Here is a 10,441-nt window from a genome sequence, read left to right on the forward strand (position 1 = left end):
TTTGTTTGCAGTTTGAGAATCATTTATTTTAGGTTTAAAAAAAAAAAAAAATTACAAAAAACTTGTGTGGGTTTTTTTTTTTTCCCCCCTCCTCCCATTGCATGGATTGTTTTGGAAAATAAAAGGTCGAGACTGAAACGCAGCTGTGGGGAGGCAGTGCCAGGGTGGCTGCAGAGCTGGGACCCACGCAGCAGCGTTTCTGTACCGTGCTTCTCCTGCTGCCTTCTTGGTGTGGGTGCTGTGGGGTCACGGCTGCCTGGGTGACTGGTCCCGGCGCACCTCAGGCTGTCGCTGCTCTTTTGCTTTTGTTTCAAGAAGCAGCTGATTCAGTGCGTGCTTGGCTAAACCAGCAGCCCTCGAGCTTTGTGGGGTGCAGAGCCTCGGACCACTGGCCGGCTGGATCAGGGCAGGGCTGGATCCCGGTGCCTCCCTGCCCAGCTCAGGGGTGGATTTGCACAATGATTTTGGTGGGTTCTTGAAATTCAGACACGGCTCTAAATTCCCCAAAGCCTGGATTGGAGATGTGACACGTGACACAACACAGATGTTTTCTTGACAGTTCTCTGGTTCTTGTAGGAATCTGTTGTCCTCGCCTGAAACGTTACTCGCTAACTCTTCCGGACAAGGACCTCCTTGCAGGGATCCATGCAAAGCCCGGTGGCTCCACACCAGGTAGGCTGTACTCTGTTGGTGCTGGCTGCCTCCGTGCCCCTGCTTGTTCAGGTAAGCCTCCGGCCTCCCATAGCGTTTCCCTTTGCTCTGATTTCCCCATCCCTCCAGGCAGCACCACCCTTCCTCTGGGGCTCACAGGTGCGTGGGCAGCTTTCCTGCTCGTGGGAGGAGGCTGCTTTGCCCACCTGGTGAGCGCGGAGGCAGGAGGGCTGGGAAAAGTACCTGGATTGGGGAAAGGAGGGAAGGAAGAAGGAATAATACACGTGCGGTGCTGGTTCTCTGGGGTCCTGGAGGGACTGAGGGTTTGGGACAGAGACCAGAGCTATTCCTGCATGTTTCTCTCTAGGATCAGGTGTGGCAAATCCTGATTTTTTTTTTTTTTTATAGCATTATATGTTGCTTTCCTGTTTTGGAGGAGAAGGGAGTGACTTGTTTCAATGCTAACAAAGCAAGCTGGAAAATAAGGCACATATGGGGTCAATTTAAAGGGCTGTGCGAGGAGGAGCCTGGTCTCCCAGCACAGCCGCATGCTGCCAAACCCCCTGACGCGACGTTAACATCGCCGCCCTGTCTGAGTCGGACAAAAGAGGCTGCGCTGGGACCGGGTGGCACAAACAACCACTTCTAAGTGGTGGCTTTGTCCCCCCCGCCAGTGTGTGCCCTGGCAGCCGGGGGAAGGCGGCATCGCCCTCGCCCAGGCTGGAAGCGGTTGTGTCCGGCAGCTCTGTCCAGGCTTGCCCACGTGGGTTTGGCTGCTCGTCCCTCAGATGTCTGGCTCTGGCTGGCAGCTCCGGTCTGCTCCAGCAGCTGAAGAACCGGAAGAAAATGGGAAGACAACATCCAGTGTACAGACACAGGGCAAAAACCAGATGCAATGGAGCTTCTGATCACATGCGTGTGCATGTCCCCCTCGCTGGCAAAACAGGCTGGGGGGAGACAAAGCCTGGCGGGGTGGAGAGCAGGGGGCAGCGGAGACCCCGAGCTCCTCAGGAGGTAGGGTGGGCACGCAGGCGTGGGGGGGGAGCAGAGGGTCAAAACCAGAGCAGGGGTGAGAGCTGCGTGTGGTCCTGTTAGCTGCTGTGCCTGGCCAAGCCACCGCGCATCCAAGGGGGAGATGAGGATGGAGAGGGACGCAGGGTCCGGCTGTATGGTGCATTCCAGGGTAAGGGATGACTGTGGGCATGAACTGTACTCCTCTCTGCTCCTTCAGCACATCCCAAATCCCAGAGCTGGCTGGCCTGACAGCAGTACGGAAGCCCTCTGCGTGGCATACAGAGCTGCCTACGTGGCATCAGCTGGCAGCGGTGTGCGCTCGTGGGTCTGTGTGTGCACAAGGGCTGCAGGGAGAGGGGACGGATGAGTGTGCCGGGAAAGCGTGCCTGCTGCTTCAATACCGCTTCGGTGTGCCTAGCCCCGTGACGGAGGGGCCTTTGGTCCTGCTCATTAGTAGTCATTCAATAAATAACTCTAATGCCCGTAGCTAAGCCTTTACATAGCCTCGGCTTGCATTTCTGCTCTTGCAGTAGCGTGGTGGGCTCTCTAAAGGCAAATCTGTATAAAACAGACTTTCAAGGAAGATCTTTTCATAAGTGCTGGTGCAAAAGGGTCACAATTACAGCCTCCTCTCTCCTCCCTGCCTCCAGCCTGGGTGGCAACACGTCCTTCTGCTTTGCTGCCTTAAGATTGTGTCTTGAGGTCTCTAAGGTTGGGCTGAGGGCATCTGTTTTCAGATGCTCTCAGTTGCCTTTGGTTTGGTGGCCGGGGAGATGGCACATCTTTGAGCTGTGGGGTAACTCTGCTCTTGGCTTTTTTTGTATCTCCAACGTGAGCTGGGTTTGGATGGAGCATAGACAGTCAAGTTGTGCCATCTCCGCGGCAGGGCAAGCAAACGCAGCATGCCTGTGCTTGCTTCGCATGCGGCCGTCCACGTTTGCGCAGGGGGAGCGTGTGGGCGGCTCGGTCTTCGAATGGACGTGGTCCCGCACACCTTTGTCTGTGCCACGATGCATACGCTTGCACACGAGTGCAGAGGGAGAGCCTTGCACCCTGTTTGCTGCGTGCCAGCCCTGTGCGCGTGCATTGTGCTCATGGCAGGAGGTACGTATGGCCCAGTGGCAGGTCACCCTCGCGTGCTCAGCAGGGCACGTGTCCACGTGCATGCCTGTCCTTTGCAGGGGTTTCTGCCCTTGAGCACGCTCTCATGGTGGGGGAGAAGGGGCTTCATAAAGCTGAGCCCAACTGCCTTGCTCTCTGCTGGCCCTTCAACATGCTGGTTACCTGCTGGGCTCAGCCTCTTTTGAAAGTCACCATAAAGTGGCAGCAGCTTTGGCATCTCCTCGCCCCTCATAGTGCACAGCTGAAAGGACTGGTGGCATCTCAGAGGGGAGGGCCTGAACGCCCTCCTGTTTGCTAGATGGGCAAGGATGGTCTCTTGTCCAGCAAGAGCAGCTTGGGCTGAGCTGAGATCCACAGGTCCTCTTCATCCTTCTTCTTCTTCTTCTTTTTCTTCTTGTTCCTCTCGGCGTGCAGCTGCCCGTTGCTGCTGGTACTCCCTTTCTTCCTGCATTTTCCTCTCCGGCTGCAGAAGCAGCAGTGGCAGCAGATGAAAATGAACACAATGAGGACAACGAAGGGCAAGCCCATCAGCACGGCCAAGCAGACGGTGTTGAAGATGCCTTCCTCGTGCTTGGTACGGATGAGCTCCAAGATAGAATTAAAGAAAGAGCTGATCTTCTGCTCCATGTTGGCTCCTGGGTAGGCTGCCTGTGCTGCTCCCTCTGCTTGAAGGCCCCTTGGGATACGTTCAGCTCCTGTAAGCAGCTGATGGGCTCCACAAGTGTCCTTGGATGGTGCCTGCAGAGACAAGAAACCACACGGATCAGGTGCCTGTTCCCTCAGCAATTTTCTCCATGGAGCTGCCAAGCACAGCCAAAGCCTCAGCAGGGTGAAATGTCTGCTGCCACGGGGGCCAGGCCATGCTACTGGCCATGTCACTTTGGGTGTCCGCATCTGAGGAACAGCCTCCCAACCTCTCCTGGGGTTTGTTCCTGCTGGGGGGAGTGGGCAAAGAGGGCTTTGCTTGGGCATCCCTACTTGCCTTGGCATCTGGCCGAGCACAAATCCTGCCCTCCTGGACATACATCTCAACCCTTGCTTGGCAGCCAGAGCGTGGAGCCTTTACAGCTCTCTGTGGCTAACTTCTTAGCAGAGGAGAAATCTCTGCAGGAGGAGCTTTCCTGTCTAAGAGGGGACTTGCCTGGTCCAGGCAAGCGACCACCCCATACAGTGGTACCACTGCCATCAGAGCCAGGACTCAACGTGTTGTGGATCTCTTCTTACCCCGATCCACCCTGGGACGGGGCGTCTGGTTCGGACAGACGGTTTCTCACGGTCTGTGGTCAGGGACGGGCAGCGCAGAGGCAAGGTGTGCCTATCCCAGGCATCACTGGCAGGTTTGGGGTGGGGGCTACGGTTAAACCACCTGGATTTCTGATGGGGGCTGTGGTCAGTGGGACTCGCAGGTGGGGGGGGCAGGGGGGTGCACCCTGGTGAGCAGCCTTGCACCCACGGCTGCCTCTGAGCACCCAGGGCTGGCCGCAAAGGCGGCGGCGGGGGAGGACGGGGGTTGGCTGGGGCCAGAGGAGCCTCTGCTGTGCCTCACCTGGGAATTGCTCCAAGGGTTGGGCAGGGCTGAGGAGCATTTCTGCGCCCTGACGTAAGGTTTTCCTCTCCCTTGGGGAGGGAGAGGTGCTGCTGAGCGGCAGGGCTCCCGGGGAAGCCCTCCTGCAGGAGCAGGGAGCTGCTGCCTCTGCTCATGGCTCTCCTCCTCTCCTGGGCCCAGGCAAAGCTCCCGGGGGTTTTGAGTAGGGCAGGGTTTGCGGGTTTGGTTCAACATGGGGGTCACCAATTATGGGTTGTGCAGATGAAGATCCGGCAGGAGTGATATCATCAGATTCTAATAACGTATTTCACCCTCGCTCAGTGTTTTACATCCATGCCTTTGCCAGCCTTTGGGATTCAAGCCCCGCAGCCTCTTGAGGGAATGCCGAAATCCCTATGTGCGCAGGAGGGGAAACTGAGGCACGGCAAAAGGAAAGGCCAACACTTCCACGTAACAAAAACTGAACAGCTACAGCCTGAACTCCGAAGGTGTCCTGGAGGGGCTGCTCCGCTTCTCCCCTATGCCCACCAACTCGTTGGCTCTCCCTCCGGCAGCTCCCGGGTGCCTCTAGGCAGGAATGGGAAGGGGACCCAGGCTGGTTTCGGTTAAAGCCTCCTTGTCTACAGCCCTGCCCTTCCTTGCTTTTGAACCGCATTTATTGCTGCTGCAGCACCTGCTAAGGGACGCGCTCTTGTACTGAATGTTTTGGGAGCTGGGCCCCTGTCTCGAGCAAAAGGATGCTCTGGCACCACTGTGCATCCTCCCGCCTCGCTCTGCAATGACAGCTTACCTCCTAACGAACAGCAAAGCTGCCCGCCTTGCCCAAAAAAAGAAACTCTGAGTCCCACCCAACCCTAACCATAGCCCTTGCGCTGCTGCCGATGCCCCGGGGAGGAAGCAGGGCTGCCTTGCTGAGGCGGGAGCTGGCAGGCAGCCCCCGAAAAAGCAGCTCCCAAGGGAAAAACCCTGCTTTTGGGAACGCTGTCCTGGGACCTGCGAAGCTGTACGGAGTTTTCTTTCACCAGCTGCCCCCGGCTGCTGGCTTTTGTACCCAAAATGCCAGGACGCCAAGAGCCGAATCCTTCAGTGTAGATGCTGAGCTCTCATTTTGGGATTTCACAAGTGCTCAGATCCTATTAAAAAGAAAGGGTTTATCCTCCCTGCCCCTCACAGAAACAGACTGACCACTGTGAGTCTGTTGTTTCGATCTGCACAGGAGTGTAGCTGAGCTGGCCCCCGTTAGCTGGTGGTTTCTTTTTTGAAGATAACACGTAGGAAATGTGATGAAAATGGATGTATGAATTTCTGTGGGTGCCCTTCTGAAAAAGTCTCATTTGAGATTTACCAAATGAAATGCGGCGCCCTGGGAGGTGCTTTGGGCTTTGGCTAAAGGAAAGCTTTTGTAGCTAATGTTTTATTGCAGGATTTTGGTCCAGTCTGCTGCATCTTCCAGTTTCTGCTTGCTAGAAGGGAAATTAAAAATATATGGTGGGGTTTTTTTGGAGGTAGATAAGCAGGGTGGTGGGGATGTCAGGCGCGCACCCAGGAGGGAGGGATGGTGCTGCAAGAGGCAGAAGAGACTTTTCCACCCCACCTCTGCTGCCGAGCAGCTTCCCAGCCTCGGGAAACGGGCTGCTCCCTGCGTTGCCTCATTCCCCTTCCCAGCAGGGAACGGTGATATCACTGCCGTCCCCACCTGAGAAATCACCGGCTCCCACGGAGGGCTTGGGGACTGAAATCCCATCCATCCCCTTCCTACCCCTGCCCGGAGCCGGCAGCGAGTGTTACAGATCTGCTTTTGCTCGCAGGGGAGATAAGCAAGGGCTCTCTGAGTGCCGGTCTCCGCTATCTGCTGCCCGCAGGCGTTACGAGCAAAGGGCTGTGGGGAAGCGGTGAGAGCTGCTTCTTAAAACTGCTCCCTGTCTCAACCTTCAGCCTCGCTGAGCTTTTTTTTGGTTTGTTTTTTTTTTTTTTTTGGGACAGCTGTAATAAAGGTTAAACTGCAACACAAATCAACAGAGCAGCTTTTCCTCGGCCTGAATCATCTGCATGAAGCAGGTTTGCCATTTATCCATAAATATCCTGACAGCTCATTATCCAGGCAGGAACACTGGATGCCTATGATACACTTTACTCCAAAAAAGAAGTAAAAAAAAAAAACAAAACAACAAAAAAACCCCAACAACCGCCTTAATTTCAGACAAAACAGGATGTACAATTTTATTCCTGCGCTGAGCTGCTTTATATTTATTGCCTCTAAACTTCTGGGGAGGGAAGGAGGGCTGGAACTTCCTTTTAAACTTATAATTAATTGTTTGCAGAGAAAAAAAAAAAAGAAAGAAAAAAAAAGCAGAGCCCTTTGAAATGTTTCCACTTTAAACCGGAGCTGAATGTCCTGCAAAGGCCCTCGCTGCTTGTTCCTGGGAAGTGAGGCTGCGCTGGGCAAGCCCGGAGCAGCAGGGATGTGGCCGAGCATCCCTTGCATGGGGAAGGCAGAGGTACCTGCCACCGCCCTGAGCGTGCAGCGCCGAAATCCCGGGGCCACCTTTCAGCACGGCTATGCAGCTGGTTTTCAAACGCCTTTTCTTTTTGGTGCGTGCATCGCCTTTTGTTTTGTAGATGAAGGGATGTCTGTGTGCTAAATAAAGGGGTTCTTCAGCTTAATACAAAAAAAAAAAAAAAGGGAGGAGAAAGTAGAAAAACTGGTGCCTTTTGAGCCGCAGCTCCAAGGGCAGAGGGGTTACCCAAGGCCACCCATCGCCAGCTGAAAGCCTGCGTGCACGGTGAGAAGCTGCATTCAGGAAAAATCCATGCTGGTGCTCAATTTGGTGTGACAGCAACATCTCCCCTTAGAGAAGGGACAAAACGGAGAGCTGTGCCGGGGTCCCCCAGGGGTGTGAACCGGGTGCCCAATGCACGTGGAGCTGCAGTTGGGAGGTTGGCTGGTTTTTTTGGGTCAAGGTATGGGACCAAAAAATGGGGCCAGGGAGGCACTGGGAGACCGGGCAGCATCTCAGGGCGGGCTGCTAAACACCCTGTTAAATGAGCTCTTTGTTTTTGGGTAGCTGGTGCTGGCAGCGAGTCAGGGGAAACCTGACATGGTAACTCGGCTTGGGAAGTCCTGTGGCCAGGCATGGACGGCTCCGTCTGCACGGCTGGTCTAAGTTTTAATTGAAGTTGGGCGTCCAACATGAGGTTCTTTAATCCACGTTGGCTCTGAAAGAGCCGGTTTTTGAGGGTGGGGAGCATCTGCCACTCCTCTGGAGTTACAGGCAGCCACGGGTGGAAAACAAGCTCCTTTTGAGGGCCAGCTTGGGATGGCATCGCAAACCATCGGCATGCACGGCTTGCCTGGCTGAGCTGGAGGGGTAAAGGCTGCCAGCCTGAGCATGGGGAAATCAAACCAGAGGGGTTGCCTTGGCAATGCTGGCTTGCCCACATCCTGTGTTCTACAGAGCAACCGCAGCGGCTGGGGATGGAGGTAGAGTTTGTAGAAAAGTTGCACTTCACTGGAAACGGGGGGCAAAGGGCTGGAAACTGCTACGCAGGGTCACCGTGGCAGAGGGGCGGGAGAGCTGGAGATGGTTTAGGACCTGATTTTGTAAGGTAGGTCCTTTAGGCTCAACCCTCAATGGGCTCCTTTGTCTGTGTGAAGTTCCCTCCAGCCCAACAAAGCTCAACCCGCTCCTCTCAACTGACACGCAGCCCGGCTCAGGTGGGAGAGGGATGCTCTAAGGTGCTTCTCCCTGCATCCACGTCGAGAACAAGGGCGGCTCCAGAGAACAACCAACCTACAGCCCCGAGTACTTCTAGGTTATTTGAACTCCCCTGTGCTCCGTGTCCAGCTGCAACCCAGGACTCGCTGAGATGACACGAAAGCGCCTGACCCGCGGCCACCCCATTTCCTTAACGCAGATGAGACCTCACTTCTGGTGAGACCTCACTTCGTGCCATTGATGCTAAGTGGTGCAAAGCAAGAACCACAATGTTAAACTCGACCATTTCCTTCTGTTATTGACTTTATATCAGCTTTATATCAGCTTTATACCCACTTTCCTCTGGCAGTGATAGCTATGGGTCAGGCTAGGAGAGGCTAACTTCTCCGTCAGAGCCTGCGAGCTCTCCGCTACAACCAGCCCAGACCCAGCTACGCACGCACACACGAGTGACATCTATTTTCCCATTCGCACCTGTAGACTTAAAGGGAAACTGGATGAAACCTGACACAGGGTGAGCAGTTTCCTTAGCTGGGATTGTACGTTACTGTTTTGGAAATGGTGAATAAGAAGAGTTTTGCCGCTGGTCTCCCAGAACTCGCAGGAGGCTCCAGGAACCTTCCTCAAACATTAAAAAACAAACACTAAAAGCCACCACCCAGCAAACAAAACTAAAGCTTCATCTTATTCCCACCACCATCAAAACCTTCCAGCCAGAAGCCGCACGTAGATGCTTTCATCCCCTAAAGGGAGTGATTTGGAAAACTACTGATACGAATGTTGGATAACAGGGTTAAAGTGAAACTATTTTGCAAGCTGCTGCCTGGAGCCCGCTCCGCCATCGCCGTCTGCACACGCACGGCTGCCATCGGCCCCGGGATCGGTGCAACTCCTGGCCAAAAGACCAGTTTTGCTTTTAGGAAAGCTCTGCTGTCATCCCTGACAGCACCGGGCGCTCCTCTGAGCCATCCCGAGTCTCCTCAGCGGCAGGGTACGGGCAGCCCCTACCCAGCCCACCCGTGACCCTCCCTGGGCTGGGTCGCAGATATTTTTTGGTTCCTGGGGGGCTCCAGATCCACCTGGGCCAGCCCTGTGGCTCTCCAGGGGAGAGGTAAGAGCAGAATTTGTGGGTGCAGCCTTACCTCGATCTATCGCGACCCGAACCAGCACCCCCGCCCCGGTGCTGAGCAGGCCTTCTTCTGACAGCTGTCCCCTCAGAGCTGGTGGCTCTTCACGGCCATTCCTCACCGCCCCCGGCCCCAGCCAGCGCCTGCCCCGCACCACGGCCCCTGCCCAAACCCCAGCCCCAGAGCCAACCCCGCCGGGGCAGGCAGCTGCCTGCACTGCTGCCTGCACTGCTGCCTGCCCCCGGGGGGGGGGGGGGGTACGGGCAGCAGATGTTGTGGCCTTAAAAAAGAAAAATAAAAAGAAAAAAAGAAAAAAAAAAAGCTTTGGCTAACAGCGGCCAAGGATGGCACCCAGGGAAGCCCAGCCCGGCTGGGGGATGCCCCGCAGCTGCGGGGAGCGGCGACCCCCGGCGACCCCCCCCCCCCTTCCCGGGGACCCCCGCCGGCCCACCTACCTCCGCGGCCCCTCGGCTCGTCCTCCCGCCCGGCCCGGCCCGGCCCTGCCCGACGGAGGCTCCCGGCGGCCGGAGGAAATGGGCCGCCCCGTCCCGCCTGCCGCTGCCTCCGCCCCCGGCCCGGCCCCGCCGCCCTCCCTGCCCCACCTGGGGCTCCCCGCCGCGCCCCGGGCCCCTCGGGGGGGGTCCCCGCAACCCCAAAGCCGTGCGGGGACGGGGCGGGGCAGAAAGGGGGGGACACACGACACCCCGGTGCTTGGCCGGCCGCGGGCGCTCGGGCAGGGCTGGCGAGCTTGGAGTTGTTTAGTCTGGGAAGAGGCGTCGGGGGGGAGGTACGAAACCAGGCCTGAAACGTGCCCAAAGTCGCAGGGAAGAGGGAGAGAACAAAGTGTTTTCCCTCGCAGGGAGGGAGGCACGGGATTCGGCGTGGCAAGGATTGCCCCAGAAACTTTTTTGGGGGGGCTGCGGCGGGGATTTGCAGGGGCGGCGATGCTGCTCCTGTAGTTGGGAGGCTTTGAAGGACGGGGCAGACCTCCATCTCCTGAAACGCAGTGCCAGGACCGTCACCCAGCACCCTGCCACCGCTGTGCCACCCCGGTGCCCACGCTCTGTCCCTGGAAAGGGGACGCTGCGGCCGAGCGGGAGGTGACCGAGCGTCCCCACGGGAGGGGATGTCCTGGGGGCTGCTCCCCGCCACTCGCAGCACCCGGCAGCGTTATGGGTGCTGTACACCCCTGGAGATAATAAATGATGCTTTGACCCAAGGAAGGCACTCCAGGTCGTGCAGGGTTTTGATATTTTCAAATTTTG

At 56.6% G+C, this 10,441-nt stretch overlaps 1 protein-coding gene across 3 annotated transcripts; it reads right to left on the reverse strand.

The window, feature by feature from the left end:
• On the reverse strand, positions 1 to 9,709 carry KIAA0040 (KIAA0040 ortholog). Of its 3 annotated transcripts, none has more exons than XM_054834118.1 (2): positions 9,632 to 9,709; positions 1 to 3,525 (listed from the first exon to the last, which is right to left on the reverse strand). In XM_054834118.1, the coding sequence occupies exon 2, from the start codon at positions 3,412 to 3,414 to the stop codon at positions 3,082 to 3,084; it is 333 nt and encodes a 110-aa protein (XP_054690093.1). In that variant the 5' UTR covers positions 3,415 to 3,525; positions 9,632 to 9,709; the 3' UTR covers positions 1 to 3,081. The 3 variants fall into 3 exon arrangements, with proteins under 3 accessions (XP_054690093.1, XP_054690094.1, XP_054690092.1); XM_054834119.1 differs by lacking the exon at positions 9,632 to 9,709 and adding an exon at positions 9,192 to 9,519; XM_054834117.1 differs by lacking the exon at positions 9,632 to 9,709 and adding an exon at positions 4,334 to 4,641.
• Positions 9,710 to 10,441: the final 732 nt, after the last annotated feature.

This window comes from Grus americana, chromosome 8, assembly GCF_028858705.1.
Source record: "Grus americana isolate bGruAme1 chromosome 8, bGruAme1.mat, whole genome shotgun sequence".
Taxonomy (NCBI): domain Eukaryota; kingdom Metazoa; phylum Chordata; class Aves; order Gruiformes; family Gruidae; genus Grus; species Grus americana.